The 26558-nt window shown below is 39.8% G+C and overlaps 1 protein-coding gene across 1 annotated transcript; it reads left to right on the plus strand.

Moving 5' to 3' along the window:
- Positions 1 to 26253, plus strand: cspg4ba (chondroitin sulfate proteoglycan 4ba). The gene is made up of 10 exons (XM_018672806.2): positions 1 to 302; positions 4904 to 5067; positions 7423 to 10995; positions 11636 to 12109; positions 12678 to 12854; positions 17044 to 17242; positions 18400 to 18531; positions 21395 to 21567; positions 22072 to 22255; positions 22482 to 26253. The coding sequence occupies exons 1-10, from the start codon at positions 218 to 220 to the stop codon at positions 24539 to 24541; spliced, it is 7221 nt and encodes a 2406-aa protein (XP_018528322.1). The 5' UTR covers positions 1 to 217; the 3' UTR covers positions 24542 to 26253.
- Positions 26254 to 26558: the final 305 nt, after the last annotated feature.

The raw sequence follows: 26558 nt of genomic DNA on the forward strand, positions 1-26558 counted from the left end.
GGAGTTAAACGAGTCAGAATCGGATCTGCATCGGTGCTTCAGTTCAGGATTTGCTGCAGACTCACTCATTCTCACCGTTTGTTGGGGAGGGGGAGAGATTAACTAAACTCTCCCCATTGTGTTTGACGGTACTGAAGCGTGAAGAAGTGAAAACAGCTCCGTAAATATGTAACTGTTTGAGTCCACCAACAGTAGTGTTTTCACCGGGAGACGGAAGATGGACTCTGTTGCGAAAAACACCGAGAAGTTGTGGCTCAGCGGTCTGCTCTGGTGGTCGCTCCTGGTCGAGCTGGCGTCGGGAGGTAACAATGCAGCTCTTCGACTTTTTATTTCAGTGAAAACAAACGAGATAGAAACTTATTTGATGGTGCTTTCAGTGACTCTTTGTTAACGCTGTAACCATGAGCCTATACTGGTTGGCTTTGACGAGTTTCTTCGTGTGTTTGTAGTTTACTGGGAAAATACTTTGTAGAGATTTCCAGGTTATGGCAGCTGAAATAGAACAACTCAAACGTGATGATTTACAGTTTTACTGGCTGTTACTTCCTTCATATCAGGGCTACAACTCTATTTCTGTATCATCATGAGTGTGGCTCCAAAAACAGGCTTAGTATCACTTTACAGAGGATTGTTAAATGTTTACTGTACGTGCTTGTTGAGTTGCTAGTGGTGGTTCACAGGTCTTAAGGTGTTAACCTCAGTGTAACACCCAACAGGGTTACATTAAATCTGAATGTGGACAGGCCGGTGGATGTTTAAGCCTCAGTGTCACGATTCACTCCAGCAACAGAAACTCATTTCTAGCCCTTTAAAATGCATGATTTTTTTTAATGAGGCTAATAATCCCAGTATTAATCTCACAGAAATGATTTGCATTTGTCTTAATAATCTGTGACTGCATGGTGCACACACAGAAGATATGCAGTGTACTGTAAGCACCTTATCAGAGGCAGCAGTAGAAATGGGACTGTGATGCCCACTGCACTGGAAGAACTATCTGACTGTGACGATGGCACACTCAAATGAATGCAAGGAAATGGACAGTCACTGCTGCGTTGAGGGACCTAAGGGGAAAATATGTTTTGTTTTTTTAAAGTCATTTACAGCTTCAGATGTGCATTATTTTACATCCTTGTGTGGGCATTCATTAGCCTGTCTGGGTGACTTGATTCTGAGCATGTGTCATCTGTATATACAGCATTCATCCAGGCTCAACCCCTGAGGATAATCAGAAATTATTTCACACTGACTCACACTCACCCTATCCTTCACTGAATGTAACTACATATATGTATAGATATTTGCTTTGCGTCAGTGCGTTCCTGAATGTGTGCACCCCTCTGTATCCTCGCATTATGAAACAAGCCTTTGCTGAAACATCCTCGTCACAGGCTTTGATAATAATGCATCAGCGACAGAGTGGCACGACAGTCAGCAAAAAAAAAAAAAAAAAAAAACCCAAAGAGACACCTCAGTCAAGTTGCATCTCTGATTTGTTGTATAAACTGAGCACACAGGCAGTGACAAGCGCTGGTCTTGCCCCTCAAATTAACTGTAAGCTGGTGTTCAACCAAAAGGTCACCGGCGTTTGATGTTGAAGGAGCAGTTTGTGAAATCTAACAAAAAAAAAGATCTCTGTTGCACAGAAAGTGCCCCCACAGACACGTAAATTACAGAACAACCTTCAAACACCTCCTGTTTCTGCTTCACAGTCAGGTGTACATAGGTATGTTTATGTGTGGGTATTGCTTTCTGGCAGCCTACTGTGCTCTCTCATTTACATACCCCCAAAATTTCTGTGTTTCTGCTGCTGAAACAACCAACATTTTCTTCCCACCATGACCCCACATATTTGCTGCCTTTCGTACAGCTGTCTAAGAATCCTATAGGCAAGTTACATGGAATACTCTTTTGTTTCAACTAAACACGACCTTCAGTCACATGACTTGAACGTATTGAGCGTGCATGTCCATCCTTGTGAATGTAAGGAAAAAATGTCACTGCTTTTCCTCTTGGCTGGTTTTTCCGAAATGCTTCCTTCCTGTTGTGTGCACAGAGCCAGTCAGATGAACGAACATGACGTGTTTAAATGGGAAAGGACAATAAATTCAGTCCATCTGAGTCAGGGTCAGAATAAGCTGAGTGATGCTGGATGCTGCGTGCCAATTATTTTTATTATTTCCGGCTGCATTTAACAATTTAACAGGCATGCTGCAGGCACATTACATCCGACAGAGAGTTATAACTTATGATAGACAGTTAATGACGACTCATTTAAGTTAATCTTGCAATAGAAATAAAGAAAAGTACTTCAAAATGAAAAGTACTGCCTTCGTTGGGACACAAAAAATATTTAACAAGGTTGATCTTTAGGAGGAATCTTTGGTAAGAGTAAACACCTGGAAGATATTTGGACTTTTTCAAGGCTCATGTGTGCCCTGTACTTCATTATTCAGCTGGGTGTCAGGGACAGAAATATTTCTGAGTGAATTAGTTCAAAACAAGGCTGTTAGATGTACACAAATGTGTACAAAGTAGGTTATTGTTGGGGGGAGAGTTTCAGTGGAAAATGTGTAACTACTCGATAGGGAAGAAAGCTGACTCAATAAAAACATGCTTATTTTTAATAATTTAATAAATTGATCTTGGTCAAAAGACATGTACAGGTGTTGATAAGATTAGATGAGGATAGAGAATTTGATTTCTAATCAGTTTATTCATTGAAGTCATATTTCAAGAAAAAACAAAAGCCAAAAATGAACTAGTTGCAGATTCTTAATTATTAAAATCTGCTGTATTTCTTTGTCTTATTTGATCGCAAAATGAATATCTGTGGATTTTTGACTGTTAGTCAGACAAAACAAAGACATTTGAAGATGTCACATTGGGATTAAAGAAATTGTGATTGTGAGAAATCTCAATTTTTTTTCACAGTTTACTGGTATTTTATGGAGAGAATCAAGAAAATACTACTTGATGATGAAAGTAACTGTTAGTTGCAGCCCTGTAAAAAAATCAACAATTGTTGAGGAGAAACTATGTTGCTGAGAGAAAAGGACTGTGGGCTACAGACACATGAACCACACTTAAACGGTTAGAATAAGAAAACAATGACTTTTGTTTTAAGAATTGTGTTGCATATGATGTATGAAGCAAAGCTCTTTATGTGACCAGCTGAATTTTATCACTCAAAGCTGAAACGCAGTATTTCAGTTTAGAAGAGGAAACACAGATTTGTTTTTGAGTGTTATCTCAGTGATACAGAATTCATTTCATTTTGTTTCCTTTTTACTGGGATCCCTGTAGTACTTTGTTTAGTGATTTAAAAACAGAAAAAAAATTAGTGAAATCAGCCAGTCACTTAGAGAAAACCTAGAAGATGATGGAAAAAAATCAGACTTGTAGCATTTCTTTTCTTTCTTTGTACTGTTGTATTTGAAAGTATAATTACATATAGTGTTGTAACTTATGTGTTTCTTTTGGTTTTGTGTATGTGTTAGCAGGAGATGCATGGTATTTCTGATACATTAAAGTTGTTTTTTATTGTTTGTTGTCTCTGCATTCACCTCCTGTTGACTGATGACTGTATATTGATGTGGTTGATAATTGCTCATTTACATGCTTTACCGGTTTAATTGTAATTTGATTTGTACTTTACAGTCCGAATAGATTGGAATTGATCAAGCAAATGCCCCATTAGTGCATTAACCCTTTTAAGAGTGAAAACAATGCATTAACTCAAATTAACTTTATCTGGCTTCACCAGTGAGTCACTCTGCTCCATTAGCAGCAAGCTGCTCTTGCCCCTGGGCTGTGGACTCCAAATAAATCAAACATTGAATGGACATGTTTCTTCACGGAGGCGAAGATGTTTGTTAACCTTTGAATATGCGTGGGACTGTGGAGCTCATTAAAAACTGAACTGGTGGTGCCAGGGCATGGACGCTTAGATGAGAAAGCTTCAGAGCACGTTAGCCCAGATTACAGGGTGATGTGAAATGGCAGGGAGGTGAGGTAGAAGAAACAGCTGGGTCTGTCCGCCACGCTGTTTCTGGAACATGGGGCCACAGACAATGTGGGGACGTCAGAGCCTTTCATGTTCAGGTTGAAGGTTCCTGTCGGGGCAGGGCAGGCCCATACATGTCTGACTCCCTCCAAGCCACCTCCACATCCACTGCCTCAGTTTGGATATGGTTGTTGTGGCATTAAAGTCAAATACCTTTAAAATTCAGATATGTCATTACTATAGTTTTGGACAGTTCATGAACAGCTTTCTCCTAAAGCTACAAACGAGCAGAGGTGTAAACCTGTAATTCTGTTGCAATGTACAGGCTGGAGTTTAATTTCATCCTTAAGGTGGTTATTATTCTATAGGTAAAGCTTTAAAACTCATAATTGTACACTTGTCGCACTTGAATGCATGTAAATTATTATGGTTGAGCATGTTAAGTATAAACACAACTGGCCTACCAGGAAGGTTACACTAAGCAGATCTAAAGAATCTTACAAGCATTCTTTAAATCAGGTGAGGTATAATTTGTGCACAGTGTGTGTTATAAAGCTCTGTGTGTATTTGTGTGTATGTGCTTCCCTCTTCACAGACTCTGCTCCACTTGTAAAGAACAACCAGGATGATAATTAGCCTGGCTTTTATATCTAAATGTCACATGTTGGCTATATTAAGACCACAATGCTTGACTTGACTTGCTCTGTGTTTTCTGTAGTCACTGCTACTGTACTGTTCCACTTATCCCTCATACTCTGCTCAGTTTTGATCATTGTGATGCACTGATTTAACAGGCTGCAAAAGACAGTGAGCACCACATTCGACCATGTACATTCTCCCTATTGTTCTCTTTTTCTTAAAAAAATCTGTCTCTCTCTAATGTCTCTCTCCTCTCAGCTTCCTTCTATGGTGACGGCTTTGTGCAGCTCAAGGCAGCGGAGTCGTCCGACCATAACACGCTCCGCATTCGCTTCCGAACCTCCAGCACCAACGGCCTGCTGTTTCTCGCCGCTGGCCAGACAGACTTCTTCCTACTAGAGCTCCATGCCGGTTGCCTGCAGGTGGGTACATCCATGGCCCCAGCACATGAGCATATGTGTTCATGCATACATGAGCGCACACATGCACATATAAGCATGTGCATACAATACATGCAGATGTACGCGCTCGACCACATACACGCTCACAAATGGCATGCACACACTGACCACCTTAAGCTATGGTTCCATCTCAGTTGACAGTGTCAGTCTCTTAACACAGTAACACAAGCAGACAAGCCTGCGTGGTGTGAGCTGAGTGTTAACTCCATACCAGTCACTTCTTGTCACAGCAGAAACAAGGAGATAATGAAAGCAGCCAGATCTGGTATTTTTAATGTATCTGAATAAATGAGATATCAGGGTGCAAGAAAATCTGCCTCCCACTACCTCTGTCCAACAAATGTCTTGAATTATCAAACATTATGAAACTAATGCGTTCTGCTTATATGCATGTGCCTGCTAGTACTGTAATTACTCTATGGTATATGAAATATAGGGATGCAACATTAGAATTAATTAATTTGTTTATGAAATCTTAACAATTTCTCAGTACCCAAAATGATGTCATTTAATTGCTTGTTATGTCCAACTAGTAAGAAGATTGTGCTGTTGTCACTTCACCAGCCTAGATGACAACTTGATGACTAACTGGAAGAATACTTTTCTTTAAAAAAGTTCACCAACATGTTTTGGCTTTCATCAGGGTGATTTTCTTATTTTGCTCAACTAATAGTCCACATCATTCATTTTAGAGTGACATAATTTTTGGTTGACTGATTGCTCACTTCAGTGATGAACAGTCCAACCTTTAAAGCTTTGTCAGATTAAAAGCAAAACATAAATTATTTTAGAAGTTCCAGTTGAGATCAATTTTCTAGTTATATAAAAACTTACTAAACATAGCAAGTAGCAATCAGTTTTCTTGTTATTCTGTTATTATCAGTAATTGATGTGACCAGTAGTACTTAATAATTGAGCAGCTCACAGTTTCCCTGTTTCACTGAATTCCATAGTAGAATGGAAACTGACTGAAGTGTAAAAATCAAAAGGAAGGCTTTCAGCTAGTGTTCAATCTGCCACAGTATTTATGGTTGTAAATATAATAGAAATAAACATTACATGCAATACACACCTCTGGAGATTTACTTCTAATTTAATGACAAAATATTTTTATTTTGGGAACACTACAGAAATTTATGACCAGGTTGTGTCCCACAGGAGGACAGGAGGCATTATTTTTAGCCCACAACACAGGCCTTGCTGGGAGGATTTAAGAGAAATACATTTGTCTCTTCAAGACTGCTTCTAAAGCATCTTGTAAGCAGCTCTGCCAAACTTAATCAGCATGCAGAATGGACAGATGTACTGTAGGAAGCCCTTTTTTAATATGCAGACACATTCCTTAGAAACACAGGAAGTCCTGAGATGTGCATTATAGCTTTTGTCCATCAGACTTGAGAAATCCTTGTGACTAAGCTTCTATTCGTGTTAGACTTGTGCTGCCGGGAATGAATCATACTGACGACTTTGCTGCATTGTCATACTTCAGTGAGCACGAGGAGTGAAACGCTCATCCCTGTTCCTTAAACTGTCACAGGTCACCAAATAATTTTTTTGTGCACCGCACAAGTTTTCCTCAGGCTTGGGGTCTCATTCCATGTGAGTCAGACATGAGCGTCGCTCCCTGGAAAGCCGTGCATGAATAGCAGGGACTCAGCAGCAAGCCTTGACAAGCATGTCATCTAAATGCAGCATTAGTTTGAGATGGTGACATGATGCTCTCAGGACTTAGCTGAAGGCAAAGAGATAATAGTCCTCTTCCTGCTCTAAATCACAGACAGAGCTCACTGTTACAACAACAGGTGACATCATGGAATATAAGCAGACTAAATCCTGCATTTCCCTTTCCAGGTGTCATGATGTCAACAGTATTACAATTAATCATTTAATTCATATAAGTCATAATGTCAAAGATTAAATATAGATAATTATTTCATCTGATACAGTCAAAATATCTGCAAATTATTGTTGCATTCATAATGTTAAAATGTTATAAATATTTTTATATTTTGTTAAAAAAATTATTTTTTAACAATGTTGTCTTTATGATACTAAACAGTTACAGCCTGCATTTGCACATTTAAACAACAGTTGACAGCCATGATAGGGGCTCTGTGAAGCTGTATCTTGGCACAGCAGTGATTAAAAGCTAAATGCTAATGTCAGCATGCTTACATGTCTACAATAACAATGCAAACATGCTAATGGTTAGTAGGTATAATTTTAACATTCTAGTTTAGTATGGGCTAATAATGGTGCATATTTTTTTTAAATATTGCATATTTTATAATTGAGTTTTTTTGTTTCTTCTTTTAGTTGAAACTGGACCTCGGATCTGGGGAGCAAGTGTTACAGTCAGAGCAAGGCACCCAGCTCAATGACCTGGCCTGGCACTCTGTGGAGGTCCACCATGTGCAGCGCAACATCACTCTGACTGTAGACAAGAACTCTCACACCAGTGTAAAGATGCCAGGCTCCTATCATGATCTCAACATCTTGGATGGTCTTTATGTTGGAGGCTCGGGGGGCCTGGACAGACTTTATCTCTCCAGAGACCTGATTGGCTTCCGAGGCTGTATGGATGATGTGGTCTTCAATGAACATGACTTGCTGTCATCACTTAGGCCATATACTGGATTTAAGAATGTCCATGAAGTGTCTTTAGGCTGCAGTCCCCAATTCTTTGCCACTGAGGAGGACCCTATCAGCTTCTTCAGCTCCAGGGCATACGTTTCTCTTCCAACCTGGAACTCCCAACAGGAGGCAGTATTCAAGTGTGTTGTGCACACTTCAGCCAAAGAAGGAATTATATTGTATAGTTCAGCAAGAGAAGGGGACTTTGTGGCTGTGGAAATTCAGGAAGGTTTGCCAGTGGCCATTGTTGGGAAAGCTGGAGCCAAAACTGAGCTTCGTTCCCTCACGTTCATCAATGACAGGAAATGGCATTCTATCAAGTTGCATTTCAGTTCCAAAAGCCTTGAGCTAACAGTTGATGGAGAGATGGTGAAAAGCAGCATCAGCCTTCGTTCAAAGGGGCTTCAGCTTAAAGGTTATCTTTTTGTTGGAGGTATTGATGACAGCACCAGATCAGAAGCCAGAAAGGTGGGGCTTGTTTCTGTGTCTGGAAAGCGTGTCAGAGGAGGTTCCTTCAAAGGATGTTTGAAGAATATTGAAGTCAACAGAGTGAAGATTGGTCTCTCTAGTGCTGTAGTCACTAAGGATATCTCAGTTGGTTGTGAGCCAGAGAAAGAACCAGAACCATTAACCACTGTGAGTCCAACAAGTGCTCTGGGATCTCTTTTTCACTTGGTGACACCAACACCATCATTTCACATGTCCACTCTTGCAAGAGGCTTAGATAGAAGGTATGGTGCAAATTTTGTGCAACTTAAAAACCTTGTGGTACAGGAAGGTAGTAGAGCATCTCTTGAGGCCAAGCACATCAAGGTTCTCTTGGACTTCAAGAAGCTTGGCATTCGACAGTCTCAAATTATGTTCAGAATTCAAGAACAACCAATTCAGGGTCAGATAAGGCTTGATGTCGATCAAGACCAAGAGGAGAACACCTTCAGCATGTTGGACCTTTGGCATGGACGAGTGATGTATATCCATGGAGGCTCTGAGGAACCAGATGATTTCTTCATGTTTTCAATTTATTCTAGCAGTAGAAAGCAAGTTCCTGATTATCTGAAGGACAACAAATTGTACCGGTACAATATTACTGTGACACCCACCAACGATGCACCTGAATTGAGTCTCCCTGAAGGAAATCTCTTTGTCCTGTTGGAAAACTCAAAGAAACGCCTCACCACGGATGTTCTGAAGGCCACAGATATTGATAGTAACTACACCAACCTTGTCTTCTCTGTGCTTGGGAACCTGAACGCTGATGCAGGATATTTGGAAATTGAAAACAACCCTGGAAAGGCAGTCACCTCATTCTCATATTTAGACTTGGAGGAACTTAGGGTGTACTATGTTCACACAGGGGTTAGGAACTCAAGGATCGTCCTTAGAGTTAGTGATGGGGAAAAGGTCAGCAACACTGTGGTTCTAAGGGTAATGGCTGTAGCGCTGGAGTACAAGATTGCCAACAGCACAGGCCTTGAGATCATTCAAGGGGAGACAGCTGTAATTGGTTCAAAGCAGCTGGCTGTTCAAACCAATGCTGTAAAGCAAGTTATAGATGTCCGGTATGATGTCATTGAACCCCCTCAGTATGGAGAACTCCAGAGGCTTCACTCAAGTGGTGAATGGAGACATACTGACTCATTTTCCCAAAGGCTTCTAGAAAAAGAGCGCTTGAGGTATGTTAGCACTTTTCAAGACATGCAGACATCCAATGCTACTGATTACTTTAAGTGCAAAGTTAATGTGGCTGCAAGGGCTACCACAGAAATACTCTTCCCAATAACTGTGAAGTGGGTTAGATACCACCTGGTGAGGAATACTATGATAGACTTGGATAAAGTTAGAAAAGTGACTTTGGATTCCGAGCATCTTTTTGCCATAGCTGAAGGTGTGGCCCTTTCAGAGGATGACCTTTATTTTCGGGTTCTCACCACACCAAAGAAAGGGAAACTCTTGCTCGATACAACAGTCTTAAGGAAGAACTCAACCTTTAGCCAAAGAGATGTAACAGACCTAAAAGTACATTATGAGTTAGTCGACAGGCCTTATGAAGATACAAGTGACAGGTTCAAATTTCAGCTGGTTTCCAAACATGCTCAGTCTCAAAACTATGATTTCCAGTTTTCCATTAGAGCTGATGTCAACAGCGTGTTTATGAGAAATGATGGACTCTCGCTTCTAGAGGGAGAAAGTAAACTTATCACAAAAGATGAACTGTTTGCAGAGACTTTGAGTACAAAGGAGATGTACTACACAGTCATAAGCAGCCCCAAACATGGAAAACTAGCCCGTATTAGTCAGTCAAATTCCAATGCTAGCTATGACAACATCTTAACCTTTAGTAATCAGGATATATTAGGGGAACGGATAATGTACATTCATGATGACAGTGAAACAACTCAAGACGAGTTCACTTTCATAGCCTCCACCAGCCAGGGGTTCAAATCCTCCATCACAAAGGATGAAATTGGCTCTAAAGAGGGAACATTCAACATATCCATTCAGCTAGTCAATGACCAAAAGCCAGTACGTGTTATTGATAAAGTTTTCCATGTAGTAAGAGATGGACAGAGGTTACTCACTTCAGAGGATTTGCGTTATCATGATGCAGACTCTGATTATGATGATGGTCAGTTGACTTACACAAGACGTGGAATTCCAATGGGAGACCTAGTTCTGGTTAATGACACTACTCATCGGCTGTTCCAGTTTCGACAGAGGGATTTGGAAGAAAAGCGAGTGTTGTTCATTCACAAAGGTGTGAGTGCTGGAAGGTTTGTGCTCTTTGTCTCAGACGGAAAACATTTTGTATCAAGCCTTTTAGACATCAGTGCACATGACCCTTTCTTGAAGGTTGGCAACAACACTGGCTTACTGGTTCAGAAGGGCCAATCAGTAACCTTTTCCACCAGTAATTTTAGTGTTATATCAAATCTGGATATCAGAGATGACCAAGAGGTAATTTTCAAGATGGATGAGGCTCCCAAGTATGGAAGACTTTATCGCAATGGAACAAAGGTGGAGTTGTTCACGCAGTCTGACTTAAAGGATGGGCTGATCTCCTATTGGCACAATGATAGCAGACATCTGGCAGACTATTTCAACTTAACAGTGAAAGCCAAAGGTCTTCAACTTGCAGTGAGGATCAATGTGAAGGTTTATCTGGAAAGTCATCAGAGGCCACCCATTGTGCTGCACCAGAACACCTTACTGGTGGAAGAGGGAAAACCAGTGAAAATTGAGGAAACTAAACTGGAGGTGAGAAATTGAGAATTCCCCATCAGCTATTTTAATGCACATTTTATTTTGGTTTTAAGTTGGTTAAAATAATAATATGTTTTCTATTGATATGCAAGATCCAGTTCATTTGAACCCAGTCAGCTTTGTGTATATTAACAGTGGCATTACAGTGTTCCAATTTTTCTGTCAATAAAATCCAAGGAAATAATGTTCATATTCAGTTTTATAGGTCTTTTTAGTCAGGGTACCCTAATCCTCTCCTTTCAAACACATAAAATGATGTTAATAAGAAGAATTCTAATTATTGGATGCATATAATGATAATTAGAATAATAATGATAATATGCATACTTGTGGATTCTCAGCACCAGCACGAGATGAGCAAACATGTAGTAATGCATACTTTTATAGTTATGATTGAAGGAAAAATAATTGGCAGACAGTAAATTATAAAAGAACAATTATCACCATAAAAGATTATCTTTACCATCCTGGTTTTTAAGGCTGCTGAAAAGGTAAAAGCTGAATGCTGACCAGTATTTGTTTTTTCATTTTACAATGATGCCATGTCACATTTAGAGTAAAATGAAGGCTAAACTTTGGTGACACGTGGAACATTTCAAATTTAACCACTGACTATGTTTTGTGATTGTTGCAGGTCACTCATGAGGACAACCTGCCATCTGAGATTGTATTCACAGTCAAGGTAGCTCCCTCTCATGGCTTTCTCCGGTGTTTTGTGGAAGCTGAGGAGCGCTACATCGGAACCAAACAATCCCCTGTCAGGATGTTTAACCAAGAGGACATTAACAGTGGGAACATCCAGTACATGCAGGTGGAGCCCAACAAAGTCAATGACACCTTCATCCTCGACGCCACCAACGGGGTCACTGACGTCAGTGGCATTAGGATGTCTGTTGACATCATTCCACGCCTCATCCCACTTCAGGTCTCAAATTTCACGCTGAACGAGGGAGCCTCCAAGGCACTGACCCAGGATGTGCTTAAAGTCACCAACCGACACTTTTCTGGAATCAACTTCCTGTATAGTTTGACTGAGCCCCCGCAGCACGGTCACATTGAGCATTCTCGACATCCTGGTGTGTCCATAACCTCTTTCACCAGGAGACAGGTGAGATATTCTCACAGACTCTCGCAGATTCTTGCTTTGGAAAAATAGCAGTTTGATTGATAGATAAATAATTAGACTTAGTGTGCCAGTAATATTTCCATTACCTATAACTAACACAGAGCTCATGTTCCCTGTATTTTTTGTCATGTCCATTGCTATTTTACATGTAGATTTTTTTTCACATTTCATCCAAGTCTACATGCATGTTTGTGGCATTTGTAACCTAAAAATCATCATTTAATTAAATTATAACATTAAGTCAAGTCATTATATAAGAGTATTACCCCTGCCTGACCCCCATCACCTCTTTCATCTCACCCTACCCCAGCCAGAATCTCTTGACCTTGCTATTTTGTAACTCGTGGTTATACCCCTAATTAATTTCTAAAAGCAACAAAAGCAAGAATGTGTTTTGTTTTTGTCCCTTTGTGCATTTTGTTTCATAGACTTAAAGTGTAGTGACCTAAGTGTCACATAATATTACAGTGTGTGCACTGCTGTATTTTGAATATATCTTTGCAGTTTTAGTTTCAGGTTGTCCCTAACAATTTCTGTGATCTCTACCCAGGTGGAGCATGAATTCATTTACTACGTCCATGACAGCAGCGAAACCTTAGCCGACAACTTCACTGTGGTGGCCAATGACTCAAGCCTGAGGAAGCAAAGTGCAGCCCAGACGGTGTACATCCAGGTTACAGCTGTCAACGATGAGCCTCCTGTTATTACAGCCAACAGGGTCCTCAGGGTGAGTCTGCACTGCTCTATATTTAAACTCTAGACTCTTTTTTTTTTTTACTAGCAGGTCTGGCACCATAGCTTACTGTCAGCCAGTTTTCATGTGGGCAGTGCAAGTTGCCATGGCTGGCTGGCTGGACGAAGGAAACTATGTTTGCTATGTGGAGGAGGGGGTGCAGGGGGGCTGGCAGCACAGATCATGCATTGACATATATTTTGGAGGTGCCTGGAACTTGTATGGTGTTTAGGTGTTATATTTCAAACAGATTCTCCCAGTATTAAAATGTAGTACTGTTTTTTGGTGGGTCAGTTGCAGGCAGTACTCCTTTGGTGAATTGAAATTGAAACTGCTACTTAGCATATTCTGGGTTGACTGGAGGCTTCTTATGAATACAAAAGAGTTTAAATCAAATGGAAAATAAGCTCAGGCATTACACAGACATAAGGTTTTACTGCTGGGAATACGTTGCTTGAATTGAATCCATTCCAGAGCCATCATAGTGTTGAGTGGCATGATGGCATGGCCTGAAAATAGCAAAACATAGTTTGCTCTTTCAGTTCAGTCATGTTTCCACTGCTTCACAATTCTCTTCATTATCTTTTTATCCAAATAAATTCATGTACCTGTTAATGAAAAGCACTTCTACTTAATGAGATTTTAAATATGTTACTTGTAAATAAGAGAAAAGTTGTCCCATGTGTCTGTACTCTATCAGTTTTAGTGCCCAGAGTTGGGAGTGGTCCAGTTATAAAGACAGGCTGAAGTATAGGCCTCTATTGTGTGTGTGGCTTTGCCCCAAATGCCTCAAATTCCTCTGGAATCCTGCAGACTCAGAGAAGAGTGACTACTAAAATTTACTGCACTTCAGAACATCTGGAAGCTAGTTGAATTAAATTAATTTCAATCAGAAACACAGAGAATGTTTTGAAAAGTATATGTTTTTGATTTTTCACTGACAAACTGTTCTGTAAATAGTGATGAACTGTTTAAAGCAAATGTGGTCATTAGTTGTTATGTCATGTTTTACTAGATGATTAGTTGGAAGGTCAGACTTTTAAAAAAAAATAGGTAGCTGGATACTCATCGACCACAAGGTGGCTCTCTGTCACTGCACATCGTGTTGGGTCTCGAACTGTGAAAGATTTTTTAGAGATTCGCAGGTTTTTGTTATGTAGTTATGTATTTCCTCATACAGTTTATTAGAAGGTTAGTTTTGAAACACCTTTGATGTTTTCTGAATCAATATTTTAAGAAGGCTCATTAAATTTTTATTCATCAGTGTGCCAAAAGGATTATTGTTTCATGTTATATAAGCTTGGCAAATGCTGAATAAACCCAAAGACAACCCTGCACTAAATATCAGAGCAGGGGGATGTCTCAGATATACAAATAATTCATTTTAACAATGAAATAACACAGACAGAAGAAATACAATCCAATTATATCTAAATGTCTTGCGTTTGTTGGTGTGGTAATACTGACTGACATACATTTGACCTGTTCTTTTTTATAAAGTCTGCACCAGACATTTAGAAATGATGCCATCACAGTGACACATGTCAGCAGTGGTGGTTGTTAAAGTGTCAGGATTTTAAAATGGGACTAAAATTCATTGAGCTGTCACATAGAGCTGTGAGCAGAGCCTCCTGAAGCCAAATTCTCAGTCGTTTGTCATGAGTATTTATCTTTCATGACCTTCTGACAACAGGAGAGAGGCTTAAACTGAAGCAACATGAGAGATTTTTTTAGTTTTATTTTGTGTAGGTGAAATAAAAACCACACCTCAACAAATAAACAACAGAGCAGTTGAGGTTTGGCAGGCAAGACGCTCAGGAATTCAAAAAAAGTGGATCAAGATACAACTGTGGTGCAGTTTGCTTTGTTCAGACTTGACTGTCGTCTTCATCGCCGAAGCTGTGGTCTGATGAGCGCCCTGTCGCGTTTGAGGGATTGATTTTCACTCCAAGGGGCCGTTTGTGCAAATTGATCTCATGTGTCTTTTCTTTGAATCTGGAGAGTCACCCTGATGCTGTTTGTCAGACTCATCCTGCTGTGACTTCCTGTTAAATGGAGGGGGGATTGTTAGACGTGTAGTCATTTCCCAGCCCGAGGAACACACACTCATATGTGTGGCAAGTGTTCTCGTATGGGGAGAGATGCTGTGGGACCCATGTGAGGCAGTTTACAGGTGCTAATTGAAAAAGTACCACATGCTTCTGTTCCAGTAAATTACACTGAGAAACCAGCTCACTACCAGTTAGTAATTTTGTCATTTTAGTTAAATTTTAGGGGCATTTAGACTCCAGTGCCACCCAGTATTTAGTAGTTTTAAAAAGTAAAACACCCTCCTACTCTTACAAGGTATGATGTTTGTTAGTTTAAGTGTCTTTTGCTTTCTTGTTGAACCCACTTCCCTTCTCCCTGCAAAGTGCAGCCTTGCAGACTGTGATCTGAAAGAGCAGCAGTGAGTAGTTGCCAATAAAAATACATTCTAGTCAACTAGTGTGTGAACACCAAGATGATACTGTGATCACACCAGTTCTTTAAAATGCTACATATCTTGTGGTTGCATTGCACTTCAGTATGTCCCACAACAAACTGTTAACAGGAAATTTATAGTCATTTATATGAAAAGGCCTGTCTGTAATTTGTATGGTACATTAGAAAATACTCCTGACCATGAGCTCCAATCAGACCTTCCTAACAATAACATTCATTGTGACCTTAAACATATTATAATCAAAAATTTATGTCAAAAATGGGTCAATTGATACATCTAATGGGAAAGTTATCTTGAACAGTTTCAAACCTGCAGGTAACATTACTACTCTGCAGTCCCTTCAGTTCTATAGAGTGTCTCAGTGTCTAACAGCTGATTGTGTTTGTTTTCCAACCCATGATTTTACTTTTGGCTCAGTCTTGTTTCTGCAGTGGGTAGCTGTAATAAGTGAAAAAGCTCTAAAACCTCACTTTTCACCAGCGCAGTCAGTAAGTTAGTGATTAGCTGTTCAACATAGCGTAGCATTTCATTGCTAAAGAGAAAAATAAATACATTCAGATTTAACCACAAATATGAGGATTTTTCCAAAAGGTAGAAAAATATAGCACATTTCATTGTTTCATGGTAGGTTTTTGTGTGACTAAAGCTCCATTCAGACTGATTTAAAATCACAGGTGGGGGTTAGGGGCTCCTCTGTAATTTGACTCATTATTCTGAAGACCATTTTAAAGACTGTAAAATGAAAAAGATGTGGTCTTGAATAGACCTGAACATTCAGAAGGACTAGTCAAAGGGGAACACCAGGACCTACCTGTATCTAACATTACAATTTCCTGAGCTCTTTTTTTCCAGTGTCATATTGGGTTAGTAGTTTTGTGTCCTGTGTGTCAATGAGTTCATCTATTCCTTCATGCAAGCTGGAGGCTTTTAAATTTACATGGAAGCAGGAGCTTAACTGTGTCGTGCCAGTGCTATGTACTACATCCATCTGTGTTTACAGCCTGCATGGCTATATTTAGTCTGTCATTTCACTCCGCCATTTGTTTATTATGTTGTTGAACATGACTTGAGTGATGCTCAGAGTGACAAAGGTTGTTATTGTCTCACCATATTTAGGTGCCTCAGTTATAGATGATTTTTTATAGCAGTTCTGCTTCAGTGGATGGTGAACAGAGGTAAATGACCTGAGAGAAGAAGTGAGAGACAAACATGTGAAACAGCCTTGCAGCTGGACTCACAACATCCTGGATTCACTGTATGTGGTTATGAATGTCAAGGACACATCAGCTGTTTCCGTTGGTCTTTTATGTGTCTTGCTTCCTTTTCAATTGCATTGTATATATCCAGGGAATAGGTGTTACATAGCTGCTCTACAAGTGCATTTAATTCATGAAAAAAAGTACTGTTCTATCCTGCAGACAATTTTATATGATTTTTTCCCCAGAACACTTGAATTATGAGGACATAAAGACTGGCATCCACAAGTGGAAACAAGCTTTAATGTAACAAAAGATGACAGTATTTCATCATGCCATCCATCAAAATAAATGTCAGACTCACATTTGCCTGTCAAGTATTGTTAGCACCTTCACCATGAGACACATCAAACAAAACATCTCTGTTCCCATGTCCCTGGAGGTCTGTATTTTCATGTAGATTACAGATGACACATGTTGCCCTTGTCCATCCTGTGTCCAGGTTTGGGTGTCCTCAGTGACAGAGATCAGGCCAGAGGACCTGAGGGCACAGGACCGAGACACGCCCCCGGAGGAGCTCCACTTCATGGTGACCCCACCAAGCAACGGACACCTGGCCCTGAAGAGCGCCCCCATGAAGGTGGTGCTCAACTTCACCCAGGCACACATAGACCAAGGACAGCTGTTGTTTGTGCACAAAGGTAAAGTGTGTCTCCTGTCAACTAGCACACTGCACAACATTGGACAAGACAGGAGATAATCTAACAGTTTAATTTGATTTGAGTTAATTCTTATATTGCACATATACAGACAGCATGATGATAGACAACAGAAGTGAAACAGGGGCACAAGAGAGATAAAGAGGCCATAGACTTGTACAGTGGACTTCCCCCTAAATCTCAAACTAAAAAAACTATAAAGAACTATTTCTAAAATAATTGGTGTTAGTTAGTGTAAGTGTTTGTGTAAACAGACACACAAAAAAAGAATAATATCAATATTTTTGATTATTAAGCAACAGCTGTATTATATATTAGAAAAAGGTTCTTTTTACTGTTCTAATGAATTGCTCCAGATGTGATCACCGTTTATTCTCCTGCATGATTTAGATTTACTACAGTTGTGCCAAATACAATTCAGCTGTGTTTTTTCCATTCAAGATAACTTCTTATTGTTGTTCCTTTTGCATCCACTAGAAGTTGCTGTTGACAATCGCCACTGTCTGATTCATTAGCTGTTGAATTACTTGCATTACTGATACAGTTGAGACAGACTGGAGTGAATGTCAGGTTGGAGGTGATAATACTTTACATTCTGGAAAGTCTGTTGTAGAATGCGGGATAAGATCAGTCAACATTTGACAGTGTGAGTCTCAGATCAGATTTCTGTTGACTCCTCTGATTCATATCTACTTTTTTCTTTGCCTGTACTTGTACCACCAGGAAGGGTTGTAATAACAGTGTGCAAGGCACTCACCCACCCTATGTGTTTAAGAATGTCTCTTTTCAGTTTTACACATACACATATACACATCTACACTGGTATAAACAATCAATTTTGACTGAGTAGTCCCTCATTGATTATGATTTTTAGCTTGCATTGCAGTTTTTCTTGAGACCAGTATCGGGACTGCTGATCAGTTGCTTTTTTTCCCCGTATATTTTGCAGAAACCAGACACAGCTTATTTGTAAATTTGCTCCAGCCAAGAACAAAAGTGAAAACATGTACTCACAAAACTAAGACACTATTGTTCTTTATACAATGCAGCAGAAAGAAAGTAACAACTTTCCCACAAAGACTTCTGGTCAGTTTAATTTTTTTTTTCTTCTTTTTTTTTCTGTTTCATGTCATTTCCAGGTGCCATGTCTGGGGGATTCAACTTCCAAGTCAATGATGGTGTGAACTTCACCCCCAGGCAGATCTTCAGCATCACTGCCAGAGCATTAGTTCTCAGTTTAGAGAAAAATCGTCCACTCAAGGTGTTTCCAGGTAAATCCTACCCTCTGAGTTATTATTGTCAGCAGCTCTAATGAAAAGAACAAAACCAACAATGTGCTACTCTGTCCCTCAGTATTTTTAGTCTTCTCTACTTTGTGTGTAGCGCTCAGCTCTGAGACACAAAACTTTAAAAATGTGGCCACAAACAAATATGTTGTGTCATTTCTCAAAAGGTTTAAGTCATTTCCTAAAACATCTGAGCACTGTAGTTTTTTGTCAAACATAACCCAAACTGCAGTAAGTAGTGTGTTTGTTGGGGACTATTTTCAGTCACAGATCAACACAGTTTTGGTTCTGTAATGAGTATTTTATTTATAGCAGCAGGATGGTGTATGTGGGGTCAAATCAAAATAAACCACAGTGCCTATGTTCACCATGACAGAGGAGCATGCAACAGTGTGGCTCATTTATGTGTTTTTAGTTGATTTGATTGATTGACGGGCATGGTACAGAGGAATAAGCTATGTCAGTCTTTGATTGCACCGACAATACTACTTCTCATGGAATGTGTTGACAATAAGAAAAATGAAAAATGTCACCAGATTTAGATTTTCTTATATGTATGAACCAAATCTGATAACAAACTGCAACTTCTACTTGTGCTTAGCATTATCTTTTTTTAGCTGTGTTTATATCTCTTCTCATATGAGATCACAAGAATTTTTGATGTTTGATTTATTTTCTATAGGCCTTTGTGTCATGATGAAACTACACAGCTGCTTCCTTGATGGAAGTGAAACAACATATTTTTGTCTCTCTCTGTCATCTACTCAGACGCCTTTTAGTTGTAAGGTACTATTATTAACTATAAGCACAGTACCATAACTTATTTGTATGGATTTCCTCTTTTTTTGTTTTTTTTATAAGTGCTCAGTTGAATTTATTGGGGGGTGTGTGTATATGTTTGTGACATTCTCCCCTCTTATTTACTGTATTTTGTAGGATTTAACCTGCTTGTATGTTCCTACATACTGCAGTTTCTGCCTAAAATTCCTTTGGTTAAATAATTCAGCACTTTTCCAGCAGTCAAGTCATTACATTACCCAAATACCAGACTGGTGATGTTTTGATATACAGTATGCTTCTTTTGATACTCACGAGCTAAAAATAGGCAAACTGTCGTCTGTGTCTGCAAACGCATGTGAACTCATTTCTGAGCTTTCCAATGGTCGGGTTTGTGAGTTAGGAGGAAAGGATATTGTGAGGGCAGCAAACTGCCAACTGGCACGCTCTGCTGAGCTTCCCAGCCACAGGGTGAGTGTGTACTTGAAAGGCTGTGCCACTGTCTGTCTGAGAGGCAGCCCTGTTTGTGCTTTGTGCCAGGCGGGGCAGGGAGAGGGGGCGGGATGGGAGCTTTAACTGACAATGAAGGGTTTTGATGGGGTGAGGGGTGAGACACATTCACACTGTGGAGGGGAGATTAATGTTTTTCCTCTTCCTTACAAAAGCCTCAAATGTCTGGGTGCTTTCTGTAAAACTGTGCAAAGACTCCTCACTAAATGGTTGCATATGCCTCATTAAGAAAACCAGCATTTACCTGAAAACATTCTGACAGTAAGTCATTGTGGTGTTGCCTGCAAGTACTGCAAAGGTGGTATTAGAAAGGGGAAGACCCGACAGCCATTTGAGGGTGTAACGGTGCTAATTTTTGCAGACAGTTTTGCTTCATAATGTTACACTCTGTTAGCACAGAAAAGGGACAGAAATAGCTGTATAACATGAAAAAAGAGAGTTAGAGAGAGAAGTTCAAACCCAGCCATCTTTTTGACCAATCCAGTAGTACTTCTTTTGTAGTATGGTGGCATATATATCTAGAGATGATATTCAGTTCCGTGTTGCTATAAATCTTTTCCATCACTATCATCACCTTTATCCCAGAGGCCTTAAAAACATGAACTTCAGGTATGAATATTAATAATGTTTTGTTTGTGCAGTGCTGTTTGTCTTAAAGTAAACAGCACTGCACAGAGTTGCACTCATCTCATTCTCATCTTTCAGGCACAGATTAAACAACACAGAAGTTATGGAAAAGTATCTTGGTTGTGTTGTGTGTTTTGAATATATATCTCTGAGCAATCTACATGTCTATATCCTGCCATCAAGAACAGCTGCACAATATAGCAAAAACCCATCTCCTACAGATTTAGCGCATGATAGATTCTCATTGTAAAAAGACAAGAAAGCCTGTTTCTCCCTCTTCCTCTAGGAGGGAAATTTCCCATGAGAGACTGACAAGTCTCTTTCGTGGGAGTGCTCACAAAAAGTGATGAATGAATGACCCTTCTTTCCCTCTATCGTTGCCTTCCATCATTTATCAGCAGTCTTTTTTTAGTATTCTCACAATCTTCACAGTGGCAGCAGGGCTATGGAAATCTATGTAATTCATCTCACAAAATAAAAAAAGATCTCAGCAGTGAGGCCCTGTCATCATGCACGGAAGATGTTTCTCTCTAGGTTTTTCCCAAGTGGAAGATTTCTGCGTCTGCGAGGAGCTGATCCACTTTTAATTCCTTGTGTGGATTTTATGTAACACCCCACACTGCAGTTGGACAGTGCTGTAAAAAGTCTGTGATGTATGCCGTGCAGCTTTAATTTGACACATCAAAGGACTCTCATCGGTTTATTCCAGACCTTGCTTTGCATAATTTGGAGTCAAAAAGACGTGAAATGCCTCCAGTGGGAAAAACTTGTTACATTTGATTCAACCCCACAAGAGTTTTAAGACTGTGGTGGTCATAGCTAAACTGAATTCCAGACAAGACAAAGTTTTTCTTGACAGATTCAGTTTCATGATCAATATTCCGAGGCACTTCATCAGTAATTTTCTTAATTCAGTGTCACATCTTTCCTGCAGGCTCCTCTGCGCTAATCACAAATGAAGATTTACAAGCAGTGACCAATGACATCAGCAACACCTCCATTCGCATCATTACGTATAGTGTGATCCGGCATCCTAAACTGGGACGACTGGTGACAAGGCAGCCTGATAATTCTACAGTAGACATCTCCACTTTTACACAAGATATGGTGAGTGAAGAGTTGGAGGTATCAACACTTTCTCTCAGTATACTGTATTTGGGAAGGGATGTGAACCAGTGTAAAATCAGACATAAGGGTTCCTCCACTCATGTGGAAAGTTGCCAGATTTCCATGTTATGAATAATAGATATTCTGCATCCTTATTGAGGAAATTTACTTTGTGCTTCTTGAGCTGGGTAGAACATTTAAGGCTTTTATGTAATCACTTATTTCTGATGGATTGTTATCTGACATGGTTAAAGCTGTGATGCTACATGTACTATACTTACTGCTGAGCAAAGTAGGTTTAAATTAATGATGAAATATTATACATACTGTAGTAATGTCTTTCAGAATGAGAAAACATTGAGGCCACTGAACAGTTTATACAGTTGATTAAACCATCAGTTCACTTTCAGAATGGCTAATCTCCTGCTGTTGTGCAAATTTGTTGACATGAATTAATTTCAAGTCATGGTTCTCCTGAGGATTTGTGGTCTTTCTGTGCCTTAGGTGGACAGGAAAGAGGTTGTGTACATTCAAACCCCCATTGAGTCAGTGGGCTGGGAAGCCATGGACTCCATGACCTTCTCTGTGGCATCACCGCCTGCTTCTCTGGACAGCCAGACCTACAAAATAGACATTTCCTATGAGAATACTGGTCCTGAACACAACACAGTCCTGCTTGCAAACACAGGTATGAACAAGAGTCTACAGCACATGCTAGCAGTTATGCAGGGTTGTACGTAGACATTGTGGTGCATCAGCATGCTAACATTTTTTAAATTACTTTCCTTGCCATCCCCAGAGCCACACCACTAGCATGGATAAAAACAATATACTGTGCTCTTGTTCATGTTATTGCTAAAAAATATTTCACAATATTATTCATGGTAATTTACTTGATGTTTGCTTGTGGATAGGTGCTGAGGTAACAGAGGGGGGGAGCGTCATCATCGATGAGTCCAAGCTTGATGCCACTAACCTGATGTCCAAGCTGCCGACGCCTCAGAGAAGCTCCCATGAGGTCTGGTTTCAGGTAACATCTCTGCCTCAGCACGGTGTCATCGTGGTGGGTGAAAGAAACCTCACAAAGGAGAAACCTAACTTCTCCCAGTTCATTGTCAACAAGTACGGTATCACCTACAAGCATGACAACTCAGAGACAACTCATGACTCTTTTGTCTTCAGTGCATGGCTAAATCTTAAGGGAAAAACAGCGCAACGCCCTGAAGATGACAGTGATGTTGTTGAGGAGCGTTTTAACATTACAATCACACCTGTGAATGATCAGCCACCTTTGCTAAAGACCAAAGCTCCAAGTCTGAAGGTGGTACAAGGAGATACAGTAGCCCTCGGGCCTGAGAATCTCAAAGTTGAGGACTTAGACAATCCTCCAGATGATATTAAGTTTTCTGTGATTAGTAAGCCAAACAATGGTTATCTAGCTCTTGAGGGAAGTTTGAATGAGCGGATAGAGTCCTTCACCCAGGCCCAGATTAATAACGGAAGTGTCTATTTCATTCATGATGGAAGCTCTGCCTCGGGGGTTTTCTACTTCAGTGTCACAGATGGTCATCATAAACCCATATATAAACTCTTTAACCTAGAGGTGACAGAAATTACCATTTCTCTGGTCAACTACACTGGATTGACACTGGAGCAAGGCAAGACTTCAGTGTCACTGACCCAAGACAACCTTGCCGCTGTTACCAATGGGAAAAACATCACCATTCACTATCAGATTACAAGGCCTCCAAACTTTGGCAAACTTCTAAAGGACAACCAAGAAGTTACACAGTTTGAACAGGATGATATACAGGCTGGAAAGCTGTCCTACCACATGATTTCCCTTTCCTCTGCAGAAGACAGCTTTGAGTTCACTGCCTTCACTTCAGAAGCAAATCTGACTGGCCGAGTGCTTAACATAACTGTCAGACCTTTGATCCAGGTTGGCAAAGGTTTGAGGATTCCCAATGGGATTGCTGTCAAACTCAGCCCTAGTTTTCTTAATGCCTCAGAACTGGCTAATATCAGTAATAGTGACCCTGTCTTTGAAGTGATATCCCATCCCAAGTTTGGGAGGGTGGTTCTGACAAAACCGAAAATGTCCAGGAAAGCTGTACAAGCTGAGTCCTTCACCTTTCAAGAGGTGATCCAGAACAAGGTTGCCTTGGAGCTGAGTGCCAATATGACTGGAGTTCAAGAGCTAAATGACTCGCTCGTGTTTCTGTTGAAAGCTGATAATATCCAACCTGCAAAAGGGGAGTTCCACTTTACAGTTGTGCCATATGATCCATCACATTTTCCAACTACAAAGAGTCCTGTCCCAACCACATCATCTGCTCCTCAGACACCAATGCAGACCTCCAGAAATGGAACTGCTTCACCTGTCCTGTCAACAGGTTTCTTCTCCACGCAGCAACCAAGCAAAAATCAACAAAAGTTCAAGGGTCGCAACCGCTGGGGAAATTCCAACAGAACTAGCATTTTCAGCACAACTCTTGGCAAACCAACACATGGAACAGAGGATTTTCCCTTCAGGAACACACCAGTTCGTGTAGAATCCTACCCTCAAAAAACCTCCAATCCACTGCTGGTGATCTTACCACTGCTGGCCCTGCTGCTTCTTGTAATCATCTTTGTAGTTCTGGTTGTTTTCCTACGACATCACAGGCAAAGGAAGCAGAGCACTGCTGCACCAAATGACCCACCATCCACTGGTCTTCCAAGCAGCGAGTCCTACCACGGTCAAACACAGAGGAGTACAACAGTTCCCACAGTGACTATCACTCCATTAAACCCCAACTGCCCAGGCAGCCCTGTTTTTGATCGATTATTGGTGTCAAATCATGGCTCGAATTATAACACTATCGATTCAAACATGCTTGTAAGTTCTTGGAGCAGTGGTTCACCTGCAACATCTTCCCAAATTATTAGAACCACCACTCCCACTCTTCAGAAGAATCAGTACTGGGTGTAAACTTCAACAAACCAACTTGTAGCTGTATGTGTTTGTGAATACTGTTACAGGTTTTGATAACAGGTTAAATGTGGTTATGTACTTAAATGAGGCTAATGAAATATTACCTGTTGCAGGTTATTAGCTTAAAGCTGCATAAATCAATATTTTTGCATTAGTACTGAATCAAATTACAGTGTCCATGTGTAAAGTTTCACTCAAAGTGACAAATTCAAATCAGCCAACTCAAAGGTCAACAAAGTTACCAATTAGCCAGAAAGTAAGTTAAACATTTAGCAAGCTAAAGACCAAGGTTTTGTCAAGAGTTGGTGGTTGCTAAACCAGGACTAGAAGGTCACCATATGGCCAGGAAAAAAGCTCCAATGGGGTAATAATGTTGCTCCATATCTGCAGGATTTGTAATTAGGCAATTGTTTGCTAATAAGTTAAGCAACAACTTTATAAGGCCAAGTGTTTGTCATTTGAGCATTAACAAAACAGTCATCATTTTGGTAAATTATAATCCATGTTAGGTGCCTAATTTAATCACTCACATTGTTATCTGGTCCTCATGCACGTTGACATCTCTCCCATTATGTGGTCATGGTCATCAGAGTGGGAGTTGATGCAAACAGCTTGAAACTGTGAATTACTAAGACTGACATTGGTACAAATATATATTGTCTAAGCATTTCAATTGATTGTGCTGATTTTATATTGTTGTTATGTATTATAGTATAGCAACTTTTTGTAAACTCAGGTATTTTGTTAACCATCATTTACTTCATGTTACCTTTAATGAGGGTTGCATGTATTGTCTATAACAGGTCTTTGTTTAAGATTACAGGATTGAATATTATAAAACTGACAATATTGTCACAAAGAGTTCCCAACATGGTTGTATATTTAAATGGGACATTGAAATGGTTTTGTACCACTATAACAGTGTTTCTTTTTGTTCTAGCCCTGGTCAAATCACACTGGGTTAAATTGTTTATCATATGTTGTTTTTTTATTTTACTATGCACAGTATTTTTATATTCTCAATATGCATGAATGAGAAATCAAGGCACTGACTGAAGATCTACACTGTATTCTACGCACATTCACCTCAGTGATTAAAATTCAAACAGTGGGTTCATTCTGTAATATATTAACATTTTAATAGGTAGTAGGTTCACCTACTTTTAGGGAGATTGAGCTGCTAACCCTAAAACAATCTCATTAGTCTCAGTCTGATTTTTTTCTGAGAGAAGACATTAGATATCTATCAACAGAACAAGTTGTCAGTTGTAATTTCTAACACAAGGAGTCCATCTTTAAAAATGCTGACAAATCTTTCCTAGACAAATTACAAAAGACTGAGAATTTCTTTGACTGAAATGAGTGCTGGTATTTATATTGATTATTTAATACTGAGGCCTGATTAAGTTGTGTCCTTGGACTCTTGACATTATCTACTGTAGGACTTGGTTGTTTAACACTGTAAAGACGCATCTACTGTAAATGAAAGGTACTACTCTGACATGTTCTGGCAGGCTATGGGAGAAGAAATTGCTGTCACAGAAAACTGTAACCACTATAAACTTACTGTATATGTTATGGAATCATTTTGTACTGAAGAGAAGTGTCCATCCAGTGTATCCCAGTCTCATATGAATGATGTAACCTTCTATGTAACAAAGTGTCATATTTATTTATACCATATTTTTAATAAACCACTTTAAAATGTTTGCCAAGGAATTACTCTCGCAGTAGGAAAATCATACTGTATGTGCCTGTATAACCTATGCTGTCTTTTAGACTTCGTGTCTGCCAATTTCTCCTCTAACAAGATTTATTACCATCCAAATTAGCCCTTATTTCTTTAATTTAAATGAATTTTTGGCAGTTTTCTCTAATGCTATAATTTAAACTGTACTTGCAGCCCATTGCCCTCCTCTTAATGGTACTTTACTCATTGCAGCAAAAGATACATTGCACCACAGGACCAGTTAGAAAATGATTAATTATCATTATCACTTCTCCCAGTTTCCTG

Source organism: Lates calcarifer, linkage group LG13, assembly GCF_001640805.2.
Source record: "Lates calcarifer isolate ASB-BC8 linkage group LG13, TLL_Latcal_v3, whole genome shotgun sequence".
NCBI classification, from domain to species: domain Eukaryota; kingdom Metazoa; phylum Chordata; class Actinopteri; family Centropomidae; genus Lates; species Lates calcarifer.

Bases quoted from the DNA above. Each gene is read 5' to 3' on its own strand.
- cspg4ba (XM_018672806.2), top strand. From the start codon at position 218: ATGGACTCTGTTGCGAAAAACACCGAGAAGTTGTGGCTCAGCGGTCTG. The intron at 303-4,903 runs GTAACAATGCAG...CTCTCCTCTCAG, and splicing joins GGTCGAGCTGGCGTCGGGAG to CTTCCTTCTATGGTGACGGC. The intron at 10,996-11,635 runs GTGAGAAATTGA...TGATTGTTGCAG, and splicing joins TTGAGGAAACTAAACTGGAG to GTCACTCATGAGGACAACCT.